The sequence below is a fragment of the Microtus oregoni genome, unplaced genomic scaffold, assembly GCF_018167655.1.
Source record: "Microtus oregoni isolate MIOR12 unplaced genomic scaffold, Mior012 000060F_ref0000265, whole genome shotgun sequence".
In the NCBI taxonomy this organism is placed as follows: domain Eukaryota; kingdom Metazoa; phylum Chordata; class Mammalia; order Rodentia; family Cricetidae; genus Microtus; species Microtus oregoni.
This window is the reverse complement of record NW_024543870.1, coordinates 6,891,867-6,912,828: the sequence shown is the minus strand read 5'-3', so window position 1 is coordinate 6,912,828 and position 20,962 is coordinate 6,891,867. Positions and strand designations below refer to the sequence as shown.

The window sequence follows — 20,962 nt, the reverse complement described above, 5'->3', positions numbered from 1 at the left end:
AATAAATCATATAACAAATTATATTATAAGAAACCATTTTTAAAATAAGGCTAACAGATTGCCACATTAAAAGTAAGCAGGTCAATAGAGCAGGCATCTGGAAACTCCTGCCTAACGGTAGAAGTCATTCCTTTCCTCTCACTTTTGCACAATAATAACACAGAGGAGCAATAGAGACTGAGTGCACTGTCCCAAGAAATTTAAAATATTACTTTCTCTTGATAGAAAAGATTAGGCTAGTCCCTGCTATAGAACTTATCTGACAGATAAAATGAATTTCAAGTCAAACAAGCAATGTGGTATGCCTAGCCTTAACTAAAATCCATTATTTTGCTGTTGTTTTCTGTTTTGTGTTGGATGTTCTTTGTGGAATAGAGTCATAAGAGTCTTGTGATATGTAGTCCCAGCTGGCCTTGAACTTCCGACTGCAGGTGTACGTCAGCATGCCTGGGTCCATTCTTAGCTCAACAGAGGTTTCCTTTTATTTTATCCTGCACAGGCTATAGGCTTTCCCCTAAGAAACCATGTAGAAGTAGAGAAAGTAATCCAGCCCCCAAGCACCCAGTAGAAGAGAAAAAATAAAGGGCACCCCATGTGAACCACTTCTTCCTGAGCCTTGAATTTGAGAGACTGCACAAAGAACATGGAAAAAGCAACAGAGTCGTCATCCTAGGTCCTGGCTCTCATTTCATCCTGGAATTGACTGAGCGCTCACGAGCTATCCCTGCAGTTAGGAGGTGGCGCGGTTTGCCCAGGTTGTGAGCCTTTGGGCTTAGCTAGCACGCTTCTCCTTGGCAGTGCATGTCAAACGGAGAGGAGAGAGCCACGCTGCCTTCCCCCTACGGTTCCTTCATCACGTTACTACCAAAGGGACTTTCAGGGTTCTCTAAAAGTAAACTTCAGCTTGACATTAAAGTTTAATTAAGACTTGTACAAAAGCTGCTTAGAAATAGATGTTTATAAAATATTCTGGCTCAGAACCAAGGCATTAGTCAGTGAACACCTTTGGGAGAGAAGCTGGCACTTCGACAAGCAACAGAAGGTGGAAGCGTGGCACGCACAGGCAGTTGCGGAGACAGCAGCCGATCAGAGCCGCTCCGGGCTCACACTGTCAGCAAGACCCCGGGTTTAGTTTCTACTTTAAGCTATTTTGCACAATTAACCACAGGCCTAACTCTACTCTTTTTAAACGTACGTCTCACCGTAGATTTTGATTCTTTAACAAGATGCTGTTGGAAAGGCCCCCGTCAGCATCCTACATGACAAGAGGCAGAGCCAACTGCACATCTGGACGGGTGGCGCAACTGAACCAGCGGCTTCCTCGGGACTCACAGCTCACTCTTCATTAAAGCATGCATAATGCAGGCTTGAAATTTACAAAGCTGCTTAGAATCCACATAACTGACAAGGACCCAGGTACTGTGCACACACAGAATCCTAACTTAATAAACGAAAGAGGAAGCGAGCAAGCTGGAAGATCAGGCCATACATGTTCTCTCAGTGAATGTGACTGTATTTTACAAGATGTTCCTAAAACCTTAGAATCATCAGTACATTCTTTCTTGATAAAAGTCAGTTTGGTCTCTGTAGCTTACTTATCTTTGTTCAGGATGGTAGGGACCAAAAAAGAAAGACGGGAAGAGGAGGAAGGAATGAGGAAGAAAGAAAAAGATGCCAGAGCAAAATCAATGCGAACGCTTCCTACATTTCAATGTTTAAAGGTGCAGAGCAGATTAGACAGAAAGTTGCCTTCAGCAAGTGTCTTCCAATCCAAAGTCAAATTTTACACTCTTCTCTCTTTTTCTTTATTATTGCAGCAGAAATAAAACATGGAGGATTCCTTCCAGCTGGGATCGACCAATTAATTATCCTGCTTTACTGAATAGAAGCAAACTTGATAAGTTTAAGGGAAGAATTGAAAAAGAGCTTGGGGTGGGAAGAGGCAGGGAGGGGAGCAGAGAAAATGTAGAGCTCAATAAAAATCAATAAAAAAATAAAAAGAGCTTGGATTGGAAGTTGGGTAGCAAATGAGTGGACTTTTGTGCAGAAGCATGCAATTTATTCTTCCTGAGCTTTGTAAAGTCAGTGAGGCTTTTATTTTGAAAAGGACAATTTTATTAGATTTAGCCTTTGAGGAGTTAAAAACATGGTGTCAGGTGCCATTCACTGCTTACAGTCTACTCAGTGAGCTCCCCATTTCCTGCTAACAGAACCCCAAATTATTCAGGCAATAGGCCACACTCCCTTGATATCACAGAACAAGAGTTTCTAGTTCAACTATAAGAAATGAAGCCTGCTATCGAATATGATCATGACTGCATTCTCCTTGTACCATGACAGATTTGGGGGAGTTCATGCCTATCAAACTAGAGAAGGCAGAAGAAGGGCTGTCTTTTCTGAAAAGCCTCAAAAAGAAAAAAAAAAGCAAAACAAACAAAAACGCTCTTGTTCTTGCACCCTTTTTCTTGATGAGAATGTTAGGGTTAAAATATTTATTATAATCATTAAAAAAGCCAAGAGAACATGCAAGACAACTTTCTCCGCCCTGCCGAGGCCTCCTAGCTGTATATAAGACCTGTCACTGCTATTTCCTTGCAGAAATTATACCACATAGATTTCTGTAAGTTGTGGTTAGTCAAAGACTGTTAGATGAAGTTAAAAGTACTCCTAACCGTTATCAAAACAACCAGGCCATTTACATCCTGACCTATATGAAAGGTCAGACTGTAAACCCCTTCTCGATAGCTAATGCCAATTATTATGATAACATCATGCTTGCTCACTGTCATTTTACCGTGGTAACCCCTATGGCGGGTTTATTGTCCCAGGAATTTAGACACCCAAGACGAGGCCTCAGCCTGGTGGAACCACAAGGGGACGTGAATCAGTACTGCTTTTCATACCCTGAACATTTTATTATTGCAGGCATCAGACATTCCTGTTCTTTAGTGAGTAACTGCATTTACATAAACAGGCTTCTAGATCTGGGACACATAATACCATTAGTGCCAGCAGAGCTACAGCCAGAAGAAGGCATACAACATATGGCCCCAATTTGCAGATGGTTGCTGAGAAAGGAGAGAAGACACCTACATGGAGAGATGCTGTGTTTCTGTCTGACACAGAATAACTTACTCCAAACACAGTCAAAGCTTCCAGTGCGGCTCTGAAAACTCAATTCAAAGAGTTCTCATTTGCACATCCCCCTAAATGAGTTATCATTAATCTCACAGAAATAGCCTGTAGCCTTCCAAACTGACACAAACGGACTGGTGCCTACTCCTTTACGGTGGAATTCATCCCATACTAAAAACAGCGATACCTTTTGGTGAACTCTCAGATGTACCAGGCTTTGTATCAAGTGCATTTTAAAAATTAAAACATCTTATAGAGAAGGCACAATTTCTACTCTTTTATAGCAGAGAAAGACGAGGCTAATAAGCTTCTCTCAAAAGGGTACACTGTTGTTAATCAGGTGGATGGGAGAGTTGAGCCTGATCAGCTTGACCTCCCATAGGAAAGTCTTCATCATTACATCGCTCCCCTGGTTTCAGTGTGAGAAAAACTTGTAGAAAATTATTAAACAAGAGGGGTCAAGGATGAGAGGACAGGGTAAAAGAGGGATAACACTGAAAACCTTTAAAAAGCCAAATGAAAACCGATTACTCTCGATGTTTCCTGATGTGTATACTCATACAAATGTATGAAATGCATTATCCTATAATGAGGAGGCAATTCCTTTTGCAGACAAATCATAGGCTAGCAAATAAAGTCTCAATGACAGAAGTAGGCTATTGCTTATGGAGTTGTTGGTCAGTGGGGTCCCTTAGGCCCTAAAACATTACAGGGTATTATCATTTCTCCTGGTCATCATCTAGAACTTGATAGTAAGACTCTCTTGCAAAAGAGGCATAGAACATGGAGAAATCAAGCTGGTCCTGATCTGGAAGCCTCATCCCTATTGGGTAGCTTTCATGACAGAAAACGCTATGCATGCTATTCAGGAGAAAAGTAATGATCGGTCTTACCCATCTGCGAGACCTGCATACTTCAATAAGGACCACTCTGGTAAGACACACCTACGGATTCAATAGTGGTACAGGTATTATGGGAGTAACCAACCATCTTATGATTGGATTGAAGGCCCACTTCATAACATGAAACTTAAGTCTGTCATTGGGGCCAAGACCCAAGGCTTAGGTATACCATATGACCTCGGGGAGAACCTGTTACTATTATTCTGCTAAATATACATAGTAGTTAACAAATTCTCAAAGGACAAATCCTTATACCTCTAGATCAGAGCATCTCTCAACTTTCATCAGAGAAGTCTCTTTTGTAGTAGGTGGTGATTAACAAAGAAGCTCACAACCTACAGAGGATAAGGAATGGCAGACTGCTCAGACCTAAATGAGACATACATATCACACTATCTTCTCCCAATAATTTCATAACAGGGAGTGCAGAAAGACTTTAAGAACCAGAGGCAGTGGAGGACTACAGATAAATCGTGTTTTCTGGGTTGCACAGGGCAATTGCACGTATGAACTGACAGCAGCCATGAGTAAATGCACAAAAGTGAGCCAGACATGGGTGGGGAAAGTGGGAACACAAAGTCCTACCCCCAGCTGAGGAGCTCCTGATAAAAACAAAAACAACTACTCAGAGAGGGAGAAACACATTTAGCAATGCGGCCCCTGAGGAGCTGCCCATGCTCCAGTCTGTGGCCTTACACCCAAGCACACATTGGCTGCACAAAGTGGACTATATGGGTTAAAAAAACAAAGAACACATGAAATTTTAAAGAAATATTGGTAGGGGTAGAGAAGGAGTTGGAGGGGAAGAAAGGTTGGACTTGATCAAAACACATTGTATGAATGTATGAATTCTTGACCAACTTTTAAAAAGTGAGCTTAAAGCTCTGTTCATGGTGGAGGCTTCTTCCTTGGGTCCCCTAGACAGCAACAAGGACTTTCTGCGGTGTCAGGATAAGCATTTCCATTAGGCATTGTGAGTATTATCCTGGATACGCCTTGAGATCACACGCTAAGGAACACCAGCTTATACTTGGCCAGCTACTGTTTAAAAACCACAGGCTTGAATTTAATTGGAAAAGTACTTCCAATTAAAAATGGTAAGTAGGCAATTTTTTTTGCAAGAAAATAGAAAACCTGAATCAATAATTCCACGCTATTTGAATGAGTTGAAAACATTCTTAGTGACTTTTTTCACATAAGTTTTGAAATCTCATTTTCTCATCAGCCGGATGATTTGCGGTGAAAGGTGACCAGGAAGACACAGAGTGCGGAAAACCACTGTCCGTCAGCGGTTAAGAAACTCTCCTGTGCTACAGACACACCTGCACAACTTTTATCAAAGCCTTCTGATATACCCAAGACCACGCACATCTTAGAAAACAAATACACTAACGGGAAGCTCTAAGTTGTTTCATGCTATGCTCTTGTGCACACAGCAGTTGCTAGTCACGGTTTATTAATTACTGGAGTGACCAGCTGATTTCATTTCTAAGTACCGGGTTCATTTGCCCATCAAGTTAAGGGCTCCCTGTCCCACCACTATAGATGTTAGGTCATCCTGGACACATAAAGGTCAGAATACTAATGACAGTGCCGAGAAGCCAGAAGCCTAGAGGATCCAAGCAGGCTACTAGGTACGCGCTTTGTAAAATAACAAGGACAGATGGGGGAGAAGGGAATGATAAATAGCACTTTTAAGTGGCACTACTTCAAATTTTAATAATTGGCAGGGTCTTACTGTGGGACAATCTTTGTATACTGTAAATATGTATTACCCTCATTGGTTAATAAAGAGCTGACTGGCCTGTGACTAGGAAGGAAGATACTGGGCAGGCGAGCCAGAGTAGGACACTGGCAAGAAGGGCAGAGTTGCAGGAGTTGCAACCCAGATGTAAAGTATATCCATAAATGAGGCTAAGGCAGCACATAGGTGTTAGAATGTGTTAACTTAAGTTGTAAGAGCTAGCTAAAAAATAAGCCTAAGCTATTGGCTGTGCATTTATAATTAATATTAAGTCTCTGTGTGGATTTTAGGGAGTTAGCTGGCGGGACAGAAAAGTTTACCTATAGGATCTCAAGAATAAAAATATAGACAAAAGGTTGAATCTCGGTTTCTCACTCAGGCAATTAAGTAATGGTCACACCATTTCTTGTTAATGACTAATCAGAACCAATCTACAGGTTCTAGTGCTTGCCAAACAGCAGGCCATGGGATGTGATGCTGCAAGGTACTAATTTAGGCTTAGGCAATGCGGGAAGATCAGGAGAAGTCACAGCTGTAAGATTACTTAGAAAGAATATGGCTATGAGTGAATGAGGTGACCGTGAATGGGAATCGAAGATGATCTGAACACAGTTGAGGTGAGGCTCGAAGAGGAAACACACAGGATGTTGTCAAGGAGCTGAAAAGAAGGGAGCTTCAGCAGATGGCGTGAAGGGCTACCAGGTGCTTCAGAGGAAGCTCAAGAAGGACCTGGAAAGCATCCTTTGGGATGAGAGCAAAGGTTACCCTTTTAGATTTAGCCTTTCTTGGCCTCTGACCTGCATGTGCTATGCCTTTCCACTAAGAAACTTAGAAAAGCTAGGCACACACTTTAAATCCCAGCGCTTAGGAGGCAGAAATAGACAGATCTTTGTGAGTTCAAGTCCAGTCTGGTCTAGAGTAAATTCCAGGACAGCCAGGGCTACCTAGTGAGACTCTGTCTGAAAAAATACTAAATAAAATAAAAACTAAAGAAACAGAAGAGAAAGAAAGAAAGAAAAGGAACGAGGGAGTAAGGAAAGAAGAAGAAATATGTAAAAACAACCTATCACTTGTGCCCAGTATCCCCTTCTTGTCTTTCTCACCAACCCAGCCACTTGACTACTACTGCCCTGAGATTTTATCTTAAAATTTGCCACTGACACTTTCCTTCTGCATTTTAGATGCAAACTCCATGGCCCTTCCCATCATTGCGTTATCTTATGCTGACAAGGAACATTAATGTTGATTCCACCTTTTTACATCTCCAACTGCTTAGCAGGACTTAATTCCCTGAAGATCATTTATAGTTTTCAAAAGGGTTCCTATCGTCCTTAACCTCTTTAAATGACAGGATTCCTGACATTTGATATTCAGTGGTTTATTCTGCGAATTTTGCATTTCTTCTCCCCTAGGCAAGCTGTGATAGAACACCATGACCATAATCAAGTTTGTCTTACAGCTTGTAGTCTATCATCTAGGGAATTCAAGACAAGAACCTAGAAGGAAGAACCAATGCAGAGCTATGAAGGAGAAGCGGCTCGCTCAGCCTGTGTTCTTATAGCACCCAGGGCCACCAGCCCAGGGATGGCACTGCCCAGGGTGAGCTAAGCAATCTCAATAATCAGTCAGTTAAGACAGCACACGACAGGCTTGCCTACAGGCCAGGTGGTGGAGGCATTTTCTCAACTGGCGTTTGCTTTCCCCAGATGACTCCTCCTTGTGTTAAGTAGACATAAAATGTGACAGTACATCCACTGAATTGAACTTGCTCCAAATGGCTCTGGCTTCCTTTATGTCCCCCTCCTGGACCAGTTCTCATTCTCCCCTGACACTGCCACATCCTTATCCTTCTTTTGTTTCCACAGATATACAAAAAATTTGAATGTAGGTAATCGCTACGTGATACAAAGTTGCAGTGTTTTACTGTCCACTATAAAGTAACACTAGACATCCCTTTTTATCTAGTTCTTGCTGTATGCCAGATGCTATTCTAGGCATGTTGTACTCTATTACTCGGTTTATCATCCTGTGAATTTAGAAAAGTAAGTTTATGTCTCTCAAATTTGTCAAAATGTATTATTTTGCATATCAGCTTGAGTTGCATAGCCCATAAAACATACTAACCTCTATGTAATAAAGTTCATTTTTTCCAGTAAAACTCTTACTACCAGGCACTCAACAAATGTTGAAACATAATTATGACCATGATAATGATTCCCAAAGGTACAATTAAATCCTGAAATCTAAGGTACAAACAGAAATGAAAGCCTACTTCAGAGAACCCCAGGGTCACTCACAGGCTTCCGTTCTTTCAAAATGTTAATACTCAAATATATATCTGTTATGAGTGACAGAGGCATCATTTCCGCTTTGTTGGCTTTTATGACGACAACAATCGTGGGTTAGCTCCCCTCTCACTGGACCCATGTGCACTTCCTCTCTATGCACTTCTGAGGGAAAATGAGAAAACTATACTTACTTCAAAAATCCAATTTTTGCAGAAACTTGCAGATCAGCAGAACAGTTTTCATGGGCACAAAACCTTGCAAAGTTTATCTGGAAATAGAACATTACAACCTTTATCTTAATTTCGATGTATTTAAAGAATAAGGTGTCTGTGCTTGACAAATATAAAAATTCCACTTCAAATTATAACTGATGCCTCCTCCCAGGTTCAATCTGAGAATCAGTCAGGAGTTCAAATTCATAGTTTCAGGGCTAAGGAAGCTCAGTCCCTCTAGTAAATTCCAGGACTAAATTTGTTAAGTCAAAAAAAAAAAAAGCTTTGCGAAATTATATTAAAGACACCATGCAGCCATCTGGAATATCAGCTACAGAAACATCCTTAATCTGATTTCCCCCACTTTCTCCAGAAGTCCAACATCTACCTAGTCTTAGCACAGGGATGGGCATTGAATTGAATCCAAGACTATAGCTATATATACAAAGTGAGAGGCATAGCTTTGTAGAAACATTGAACGATATTAAATGGTAGCCTGTCATGAAGTTCTTTCAGCTTACTAATCATTTAAAAGGATCCATGCACACCCTGTAGTGTGCACGGACTACTCAGGAAGACGTAAGGGGATACACTATGTAAAAGCAAAGAAAGGAAATAGTTCACGGTGATGGAAACAGGTGAAGAAGGGGAAAGATACAATAAAGGAGGGATCATGCACACAAAGTAGGAGGTGGGCTCATGGCGTGACATCAAGTAACTAACTCTCAGCACAACCGAGGTCAAACATTTCTTCAAGGAAAGAAAAATTTACATACATTTTACATAAATATTTTTAAACAAGAAGGTATTCTTGTGGCTAAATACAAGTTCAAACATATTCAGTTGAATATCCCAAAGGGACTATTACACACACACACACACACACACAGAGAGAGAGAGAGAGAGAGAGAGAGAGAGAGAGAGAGAGAGAGAGACAGAGAGAGACAGAGAGACAGAGAGAGAGAGAAAGAGAGAAAGAGAGAGAGAGAGACAGACAGACAGAGAGAGACAGAGAGACAGAGAAACAGAGACAGAGAAGAGACCAAGAGAGACATATTTTAAATCTATTTTCATTAATAATTAACAGCCCACAAAATTTCTAAACAATTCAATTAATTTTGTCATATTTTAAAAATTCTTCAGTTAGATTACAAAATATTTCAAATGCAAAAAGTAGACTCATACCGTTTTCCTAATCATGTCTTTTTCTTTCTTCTGCTGGAGGATTGGCTGAAGTGGTGGGAATTCCTCTGTGTTCCTTTTGGTAATCACATGATGCCCAAGGTGGTACGTGGCCTCGACTTGAACAGGCGTGAGGATGTCTCGTACGTCTTTCTAAGGGAATTAAAAACCATATGATTAATTAAGAATAGATACAGAAAACTCCCTCCTTCTAAAGGTCCAGATGAGACACAAGACACAGATACAAAACCCACGTTTTAACAGAATTGTTTCAAAAAGCTTGGATTCTGTGTTCTTTTTGCACTATAGAAATACCTCTACTGCTTGTGACAACAAAGAGTATAAAAAGGAAAATGGCTACTATATAATAATATTTGCAGAAGTCTGCGTGTCAGCACTTTCCCTTCCCTGCTATTCTCTAAAATTCCTGCAGTTTGGTGTTGTAATATAAACATTTTCATGTACACACTCAGCAAATAATTTCAAAATCTTCCTCAATACTTTTATTCCATTTAATATCACCCTATATCCTTACAAAGAAGTAACATCTCTCAATAAGATTTTTTTAAATCTTTTAGTAGACTTTGTATTCAGTTTTATTCATTCAAGTTCATATTTATTATAAAATTTTCTCTTTGTTATTTATTGTAATGACCCTTTCCCCTTATATTATCTAACATCATGGCTGATAATATAAGAAAAATGTTAACCTTGTACATCTAAGTTAATTGAATTTTCTTATTGTGATAGTTTTATTGTTTGCTTGCTATTATGATACACAAAAAGAGAGAGTTCATAGAGTTATCATCAATCTCACAGCAGTGGTAACCATTAAGAAATTCATTCTGCTTTGTAAAGGGTTCTTTCTAAGTAGTGGCTTCCTGATCTATACAAAGCCCTTCTTGTGTCTATTCGTACTGCTATGTGAATGATAGCACTTGTGAATGATTAGGTTAGCATTCATTTTCCTATGTCCTCAATGACACAGCTCATGGGTTCATTTCAATATTATCATTGCTTATATTTTAATCTTAATTTCTACAGGCATATTTTCGTTTTATCTCTTTTAGAAACATTTCTCATGAACTTTGAACGTTTTATTGTATTTGCATTTGATTATTTACTTAATAATAATTTAATAGTTAATAATAGACATAATCTTAAAATTATGCCATCTTATTATCAAATTTATTACCTGATATATGTATAAATTGAAATAATATAATCAAGTGGAAATAACCTGAAAGCATTTAGGATTCATTGAAATCAGCACCACAATAGATTCAAAAGTTGTTCTGGAATTGAAAACACATGCATGGGATTGAGGCAAGATACAAATCCTGGTGTCAGTTGCTCAAGACTCACTAGACAGAAATGGAATATCTGAAGCCACATGGACAGGTAGATACCCCTTTGTCCTTGTCTGGAGAGGCTACTGTGATCTCATGAACAAAGCAATCCATGAGCATTTATAACAGAAATCAACTGAGCATTACACATAATAAGACATGTTAAAGCCCAATATACACAGGCATGTTAAGCTCAACAAAAGCTAAAATAAGAACAATCTCAGAATTTGAGGGAGCTTGTTTTGATTGACACATAAAGTCCACAAGCATCGGGACCATGTAGAAAATCCATGCAGTCTTCATTTTCCTTGGCATAGAATTGTTACTATATCTAGAAAATAATTTGAAGAACCAAGCACAAATTTTAGTGTCCATCCTATGGACCATTTAAACATCAAGCTCAGATGGATGCAAACTTCCTACATCTTTGTCAATTTACGAATTCCATTTTAAGGAGTGCATCCAGCAAATTCTTTCTAGGCTATTCAAGAACTAAATTATTCGCACCCAGGACAAACAGATTTTTTTTCCTGCCATATCCTTGAGTAGTTCCAAGGAAAGACATAATATGTACAGTGAGGAAATGAAGAAAGTGCAGACACACAGACAGAAAAGCTGGGTCACGGGGTCTGTGCATGTTGATGGCATAGGGCCAACCACACAATAACTGGGAACCTCAGTACACTTACATAGCACAGATGCAGAGAGTCTTGGTAAGAGGTCTCTGAAAGCCAGAAGGTTGGGGCTGGGAACATCCATAAGGAAGAAGTTGCTGTTGCTAGTTTTGACACACACCAGTCAATTGTACAAAAATACTCATATGCTCACACACTATCAGCATTCACCCTTGGACCAGTGGGAGGTTTTGCTAGTTCCAAGTCTGACCCACATAAAGAAGTCTTTGCCATTTCCATGAGCCTGAAGCATTGGGTCCTTGGCATGGGTGTGCCCGTGTCAGCAACATATATTCATTGAAAATTTCATCTGCTCCATATATATTCTTCCGCAGCTTCCTTGTCTCCCCACATGAACCTAAAGTCTTTTATCTGAGTTCCTAAGAGCAGACTCATAATTCTCCTACTGAGTCACATCAGTGGTCCAGGTTTTCTCTATGGTCATTTCACTATTGGAACATGGCTCAGAGTTCACTTCCTAAAAGCAAATTAAATGGCTTGATTTTCATGAGCTAGCAATCAATAGTATTTAATGGATAGGATAAAACCTATTTTTAAGATTACTGCTGTACTGCTCACACGATAAAGTTAATTTAATAAATTTACAAAGGCAGCACATACTACATAAAAAACTGCTTCTATTCATTGTCATCTCCACAATTACAAATAGAAAGGATTGAACTGTTTCATTTACATTATGGATACTCATATATTATGATTAAAAAATATCTGGTCTAAAGGTAGGAAATTAAGTGTCCAAAACTTGGCTCTGTTAGGAAGAGCAGGAGAGGTAGAACTCCTGTTTGTAGCAGAAAAGGTAAGCAAAACCCTGGCCACAGTTTTCATGATAAAGCTTCAATTGAAAAAAAAAGTCTTAACTGATAGTCATGAGATCCTTAAGCTGTCTGAAACAGGGGTTAGATGTAAGATTGATAGCTGAGTCTTGGTAGCTATGTCTACTGACATTAGAATGCCCCTTGGTTAAATGTTCCTGGTGATAGAGATAAGCTGATACCACCATATGAGAACTAGGAATCCAGGACATTGTTCTACATGTGTGAAGTCATGAAGGGTCTTTATCATGAAAAGACCTTGGATTCATAGTGATGTCATTTATATCATGGTTTAGATCTCTAAAATGGGCTTTTAGAGGATCATGGGAAAAATATTCTAGAAAGCAATCAGGCCCACCATGACTTGTGATGGGAAAAGTTACTCACCTTACCCTTGAGTAGCACCCGTGCCTTAAAGATTCATAAAAGTTTCTTTAAAGATCTGTGCAGTTAGCCCTCCTTTGGGGGAGCTTTCTCCAGTCTCTCTGGAGTGAAAACCTTGCTTTACTTTATTAAATAAACTTCTACTTAATGTGTCTCCACTCTCAACTGAATTATTTACTTCAGGAAGATAAGAACCTAGAGACCATGTAACAGGTCCTTTATTACTGAAATAACCGAGGCCAGGTTATTTATGTTTTGTGATGCTATCTGAATATGACAATGGCAACGATGATGGCCGTGATGTCTGCATAGCGCTGGGATGGTTAGATAACGTAATATATACAAAACACATAGATTTTTACAATATTACATATATATTACTTCAAATGTAGCTAAGCAACTCAGCCAATCAAATACTAAAATTTAGCTTAATAAATGCCAAGAAACATTTGCAAGCATAAGAAAGTGAGCCTCTTGTCACTCAAAGAACATTATATAGAAAATGGCATTGTACCAACTATTAGATTTATAGATCAATGGCACCTGAAAGACGTGGAGACTGGACTAAGTGGTTCAAGATACCTGACTACTTTTTTATTCTTTTATCTCCAGATGTTTCTTTATTAAATTACTTGGCAAATGATCATATCAACAGGAAACCTTGACCATATTGTAATGCTGCAAATCAAAACCCAAATCCCTAGTTATCCACTTGCGAAAATGAAACAGCTTGAAGCCCTGAGTATGACAATAGGGAACCTGATTAAATTATTCCCTGGGCGTAGGAACTAGCCAGTCACTGAATGTCCCTCAATGTGTCCACTGTTCGAATTCTTCTCCACAAGCTTGCTTTGTCCGAATCACATGTTATCTAATTCATACTAATTCTCCGTGAGGTCTTCTCTACATCTGGTGTATAGAACTTTCATTATCCTAATTAGCTATTAATTATGCTTTCTCATACTATAAGAATGTGCATGTGCTTTTGTAAGAAAATCACACTTGTTTAACTTCATCAGCTCCACCTAAAGACAGAAGCGAAATCGAACAGTAAAAATGTCTCAGAGTGACAGAGTAAGTATTTGTGAAACTTGCTTAAAGGTTTATTGTACTTGAACTGACAATGCTACTATATTAAAATTAAAAAAAATTCAATGACACATTTTTATTTGAATTTTCATAACATAGCACCCACAGGAATGCAAAATAACTCATACTTAAAATTAGTCAAAGTCTGTATTCTTTCTCTTTCATACATCTCTGTATGACTGACCAACTTGAGTTACGAGACTCAATCTGTAACCAGCATGACACAGTCTCACTGTAGTTACACAGATTTCCGGCACTCAGTCTTGGAGCAGAAATGAATTATGATATATGGACCAGCTGATAGTCTTCTGTGCTTAAAAACTAACTTCTTTGCAAATAACAGTTCATTAAGCTATGTACATATGTTGCTCAAAACTGTAAGCAATCGTGACAGATAATAATACAAACAAAACACTAATCATTCTTGAAACAATCGTTATGGTGAGAAGATGAAGCTTAGAAGTTATCTAAAAACTTACCACCCGATGAAATAAGCTAGCTTCATTTAAAAACCAAGGTTTCAGAAATATCAGGGCTTAAGGTATTATGGTTCAGATTTGACATGTCCCACCAAGGCCCATTTGTTGGGTTTGGTCTCTAGTGTGGCAAAGTACAAAGGAGGTATGTCTGGATGAAACTGGATCCTGGGCCTCTTATCAACAGGGTAATTCTTTTATGGTTATCTATGTTGACAAGCTATGGGAAGATTCTGACAAATGAGCAGGTGGGCCTTAATTCAAAGGAGTGGGTGCTGGGCCTATCCTGTTTCCAGGCCCTTCCACCCAGGCCTGCTTCCTGGTTGGGAAGAGGCTGTGTCTCATAGGTCCTCACATGGTAAGCAATTCACACTCCTCTTCCCCAACATGTTCTGTTTCATCCCAAGGCTCACAAACAATGGAGCTGAACAACCATGCAATGAAGCCATAATAAGTTTTTCTTCCTATAATTTGATCTATCTCAAGTATTTTTTTCATGGTGGCATAAAGCTAACAATCTTCTCCATAGGCAGGCAGGTGGGTTTTAAGGATTTACTAGTATGCATTCTGGAAAGGCACTGAAGCCCTGGGCCTCAGGGTATGATTGACAATGACAGGTACTGCTCTTGCCTGTCTCCCAGGACAGATTAGTATGCACCAATGGTTAACGAATAGTAATTTGACAAGGTAAACGTGTTTTTATCTCAGCAAGTTGACAACTGAACACAAGAATATTCCAAGAGAAAGTTGTTTCTTGTGCAGTATTTTGTCTGAATTAATAAAAATGGTGTATCTAGTTCCTTGGGCTAACAAGGTAACTGTCGACATCTTTGTGAACCTCCTTTTCAAGTGTCTAATGTAGGATCTGTTAGGGAACAGCACAGGCTGTGTCTTCAAACACCTCTCAACCCATCTGTCACCTCTGCCTCTGATGGAAACCTCATCTGACCTCAGTGAGAGCAGTCATGTTTTCTGTGTCAATGCTTGTAACCTATTATCCACCAAAACCCTCTGCACAGCAGCTAGGGTGCTGTCACACCGAACTCATGCACACTCAGACTTCTACAACAGATCTTCATCTCCCTCAGGAAAACCCACAGATCCCATCAGGTCTGCCTTGCAAGTGCTCCCCCATCCCTACTGCCCATATTTCTTTGTCTACTTCACCTCTCCATTGTCCCTTAAAATAACCTGCCACCTTCTTGTCCTAAAGCATTTTCTTACCTAAGCTCCCAGAACCTTCTACTCCTAGACCTGTCCTGGAGCATTTTACCTAGATCCCAGAACCTTCTATCCCTAGACCTGAGATTCTCAGTGCCTGAGCCAGTGGCACTGGTATCACCCAGGAACTTGGAAGAATGGCAAATCATCATGTCTTCTGCAGACCCACACAGCCAATGATTCTCGTCACCGTCAAGCATGTAGTATCTGCGAAGTCCTATAGGTGTTGCTGTTATGCACTGAAGTTGGGAGCCACTGCCTTGCATTGCTTTTGTGGTCCACATCCTCACTCCTTTCAGTCTTTTCTCAGATGTCACCTCCTGAGTGAGCCCTACTCTTGCTTATATTGTACACTATTTACTTCCCACCTCCCTACCCAGCACCAGCTCTTTCCTGTAGTCTGTTCCTTCTTAGTATATTTGCCTTATCTGTATAATCTTCTAAAATACTCGAGATTTCTTTTTCAGTATGCTTTTGCCTCTTACCACTAGCCTAGAAACTATGTGAAGGTAGTGTTCTTGTTATTTGTCATTCGCTGATAATGTGTAAACATCTCAAATAGAATATGATACAATGTATTTAATAATCACCTAGAGAACATAGTGAATGAGTAAACTGAATTTAATTGGTATCTGAATGCCAAGTGTCCTGGACATGAGTACACTATTCTAAATTTATTTTTATTGATTTGTGTGTATACAATGTGTGTGACAGATGTGTGTGCATGAGACAGACAGAGAGAGAGAGAGAGAGAGAGAGAGAGAGAGAGAGAGAGATTGAGAGAGAGAAAGAGAGAGAGAGAGAGGGAGAGAGGGAGAGAGAGAGAGAGAGAGAGAGAGAGAGAGAGAGAGAGAGAGATGTGTGGGAGACCAGAAAAGGTCAAAGCCCCTGGAACTAGTCCCAGGCAATTATAAACTAACTAATATGTATACTGGGAAATAAACTCATGTCTTTTGGGAGATCAACAAGCTGAGTCACATTTCCAGCCCTCTGAATACAATGTCAAGAAGTATCAGTACATTTCCTTCTACGGGATTCTAGTCAAATGCGTACATTTCTGATATTAGATATCTTTAGGGGACAGAAGAGCCAGGCAGATCACTGCAGTATAGGGCTTGGGATGCAGTTAAGTGCTGGAGAATCTGCCTAGCAGACTGTCGTTGCTTCCAGCCTTTTGAAAATAATAATAATAATAATAATAATAAGCAATAAAACATTCATGATAGGGCCCAAAGTCAACAGTGTACCCTATTTTCACAAAAGCCATGGTAACTCTGCAAGGATACGTACAACAGAGCACAGAAACCTCTGGTAAAGTATAACTCCACTCCAAATGTGCTTGGAAGAAAATGTGCAATTTGGACGATCCCTTATTCGTAGGAATCATGCCAGGGAACAGGGCTAAACAAACCAGCTCCATTTGTTGCTATTTTTACAACTTAAACACAACCTGTTTCCTTGAGCACCTCTAATGCTGGTCCTCATGTCGCACTGAAAATGGCCTCACCAGCTCTGTTACTGACTAAAACAAGACATAACACACCTGTGAAGGAAGAAAACGAAAGAGCCTCCGGATCCCCACCACACCACTGATGGCTACATTAATATCGTCCTCTGTGTTTGGCTGTCCATAGCTTTATTCTAACGCAGCAAACCATGGGAAGGAAGGGGAAACGGCTTGGAGATTCGTGCTCTCCGTACAGCACAGTGTACCAGTATCAATACATGTTTGTCTATTCCTGGAAAAAGCATCTGAGGGAAAATTATGTTCCAAGCTGGGGCTACTATTTCAGATCCCAAAAAGGGCTCTTAGGAATAGTTTGGTTTTCTTGTGACAATCGATTTTCTGATGAAGTACATAGTTCCCTAATGGAAAAAAAAAAAAAAAAACCTGGCACAGCTTCATATGCTAAAATTTAACCAATGTGAGGAGCTTGATGCTTGGTTTGGGAATGACTGTTTTAATAAAAGAAGCATGAAATTCACTGTGCTCTGGCATAAATATCTCCCAAGCCGTGGTGAGAGCTGTCACACTGATCCACAGATGAGCCCCACCATACCGCAACTGTAAAGCTCCCACTGGCACCCCAATAAAGCTGGAGCAGAAGCGAAGAATCCAGATGCATTCATGCTGCCTTCTCCCTAACTGAGGTCACAGAAAACAAACTGACATGTCACCCCAAACACACTATAGAGAAGAGGTGAGGCTCAGCAGAATGACCCAGAAATGTTCGCAAGCAGGTGGGTCAGGAGGGCAGGGAAAAAGCTGCTGTAGGGGAAAGGCAAGTCTCTAGATGCAAGGACACAGGCACAGAGACAAAGATACATCAGGAAGTGGACTCTCCGTCCTCTTGTGCCTGATGTGTTAACGGGCACAGGAAGCTAACAGTCCATAAAACACACATCATACAGTAATTTGCTACCGCGTGGACAGTATGGATATCGATATTTCATAATAAGCTTTCCTTACCCGCATGAATGCCTGGTGTGTCCTACACTTCTCTCCACTGCTCGAAACCCCCACGCTTCCTGTGATCATGTCTGAAGTTCCATTAGAGAAGAAGTAAAATCTTGATGGCGTCTCTGCCTTTCTGTGCACATCCAAGCTCACGTTGTAAAACAAAACTGCACAAACAGGGAAGAACCGTGGTTAGCATACCTGCTCAAGATGCTGGGATGGTAACAGTTACATGCCATACTGGAAACACCTCAAGTTCCTTCATTAGATTATTTTTACACAGTTAAACTGATATTAAAAAAATACACCTTCAAAACTGTTTTTAATATAATAAAAATATTTATTAATGTTTTTTTCAAGTTTTCATTATTAACATCTTTACTTATTTGCTGAAGCCTTTCACATGTAAGAATGTGAAAAACACTGTCAAGATCATTACTAACAATACAGTCTTTGGTCACACTTGTCTACATAGCACCTGGGAACAGAATTACAGCTAGAGCTCTGAGCTCCACCACTGCTCAGGGGTGAACCCATCTTGTGTGATTGCAAGGATAACTTGAAATGCAGCAGGGTTCACTTATTTCTGCTTTTTTTTTTGTATGCTTGATATTTTTAATTTTCCTATATAAAATGAAAATACAGGCCATAAGCTACACCTTTATAAGAAACGATTACCTTCCTTTCAGTCCAATGCCAATAACTCATCCTCTATGACTTTGCCGCTCATAGTCTGACCCTCTAGAGTTAATCTGTGCAGAAGCAAAAGTAAATGAACTTTCTCTCGACTATTCTAGTGGTTTGAAGGGCTGATTTCAAATCTGACATACTAAATATTTAGCTGAAAAATAAGACCCTCAGATGAGATGGAAAAAAATGGAGGATTAGAAGTTCCATAAAATCATCAATACAGATTCTAGCAAGGACGTGAGGCCCATTTCCAGAATCTAAGCAAGTCCTCTACAAAGGGAGTGGAGCATAGCCCTCCACTGATTTGCCCTCACTGCACAGGAGTAAGGATGTGTAAGTGAAATTCTACAGGATTTATATAAATCATGCAGCATTCATTTATATTTTTAGATGAACTTCCATTTCTGAAGGTATTTTACCCTCTCATCTCAAGGCAACATGAGCGTAAGACTTGCATTACTCTTACATTTCTTTCCAAATCAATCCGTCAACTGTCATTTAATTAGAAAATAAATCCCAAATCAATTGACTTCAAAATTTCAATAACTGTAATTTAATAACCTAAAGAGCAAGCGAGAGCTACAATTGAGGGTCTATCTATAAATGCGTCACCTGGGTGCAAGCAAAGGTAATGCAAAAGAGGGAAATAAAAACCTTTTCCCATCAAGAGGAAGAGCACCCGGGCTTCATCAAACAACCCTATTGTGTGGCTTTTTCTCAACAAGGACTCATTTGACGACAATTATAAAGCATGTTTTACAAGAACACTGTGACTCTTCATGAGTTTTGTATGTTTGCCTTCAGACATGATGAAAAACCATCCAGTGCCATGGAGTTGGAAGAGCAAGGAGGCGGCCACGTCCATCCATGTGTATCTCCAGATAATCCACCAGCTTGTCTATGCTAATGTGGAATTCACTCTGGGGTCACACTCCCCAGGTGCCAATCACCAGATGAGGGTTTGCTCGTCTCATTATTACCTCAGCTCTGGCCAGGGCTCTTCAAGAGCATTATTAAAAATGTGTCTCATAAGGTACAGATGCTGCGTTCACTCTGCCCTTTGTCCAGCCTGAACCCTCTATTATACATACAGTCTGGCTCAACGAGTATTTGACAGCCTCTGTGATCTTCATATAACAGCAGCCTATAAGGTTACAGCACAATCAATTTTTCAATTACTAATAGTCAAATTATGATCATTCCAGGTATACAAATGACTTACTGTGGACCACTTTTATTAGTAGCTATTCTAATATTGTGTGTGCATGCATGTGCGTGTGGTAGAGTTTGGATTAATTACCATCTTGGATGATCCACATCAATGCTACATTCTCTATGGCAGACAATTAAGAGATCCCTTTAATAAAATGGGTACAATTATCAGAGCTGATAAAGGCACATATTATATATACTAAATTATATAAAATTAATATAAATTATATATATATATATCAAAATTCAGGACTATTCTCCAGCTAACCTTCTTTATCCAAATATGACAGCATATATTTAAAAAAATAACTCCCTCCTACCTACACTAGCTCCAAGTTTTACAAGCGCAGTAGAGCCGAGGAAGTAACTTGGTAGTGCGGCACCTGCACAATGTCCTCAAGGCCCTCAGTTCATCTCCATCACTGTTAGAAGAGCAGTAATAGCAATAAAAACATTTGAAAGGAGCCTTGTCACGCAGAAGAGCTGCGGTGTGCTCTTTTGATTCTGAAGAATTACCAGGTTAAGTACAGAGGGTTCAACTTAAACAAAAGCAGCAAGTGAAGCCCCTGGCACCGCCTTTCGACGTCAGTGCCAAACCTTCTATGTGCCCCACTTACTGATTCGAACAACTTGAGGACCGAAAAAAGATGGGCAAGAGGTATATATCCAAAGATTATTTATTCTCTGCCAAGGAATTGTCAACTGCCCATGGCAAACAATCAAGCATAATTTACTCCCAGATTGAGGAATGAGCTTCTGCTCCGTGTTAGTTTGGTGGCACACCCTTACCGATGTAGCTCGGGACTGCTTTGCCCTTGTATGAGAAACAGAGCGTCAGATCCATGCACACAGAGGGAAGTCCATTTTCAGTGCAGTCAAATATGGTTCTGTTTATTGACTCGGGATGACTTAAGGATGCTTCCACAATCACTACGGGTCTTGTCCTAAGAAGGCAATGAAATTACTAATATCAATTAGAGAATCATTTTACCTTAAGACAATAATTACTTTCCCAACAACCAAGCAATGCCATTTAAATGCTTACACAGTAGTATGTGCATACATGCTTGGTTATAGTTTGTGTACAGATCAGGAGTTTTCATTTAAGTAAAT

At 39.8% G+C, this 20,962-nt stretch overlaps 2 protein-coding genes across 3 annotated transcripts in view; one reads left to right on the top strand and one right to left on the bottom strand.

Annotated features, from left to right (window-relative positions):
- Window positions 1-703, top strand: part of Cerkl (ceramide kinase like) — a 126,821-nt gene extending 126,118 nt beyond the window's left edge. The window contains exon 15 of one of the 2 annotated variants that reach the window (XR_005973241.1): window positions 500-703. The gene's annotated coding sequence lies outside the window, so the exon portion shown is untranslated. The remainder of the gene's footprint in view (window positions 1-499) is intronic. The other variant, XR_005973242.1, reaches the window with a different exon arrangement.
- The window catches only part of Itga4 (integrin subunit alpha 4), a 68,703-nt gene that overhangs the window by 14,902 nt on the left and 32,839 nt on the right, over window positions 1-20,962 (bottom strand). Inside the window, exons 14-17 of the mRNA XM_041639799.1 lie at window positions 20,639-20,793; window positions 17,960-18,114; window positions 9,467-9,616; window positions 8,261-8,337 (exon numbers count right to left, since the gene is read on the bottom strand). Of these exons, the coding sequence (XP_041495733.1) occupies window positions 8,261-8,337; window positions 9,467-9,616; window positions 17,960-18,114; window positions 20,639-20,793 (537 nt within the window). The remainder of the gene's footprint in view (window positions 1-8,260; window positions 8,338-9,466; window positions 9,617-17,959; window positions 18,115-20,638; window positions 20,794-20,962) is intronic.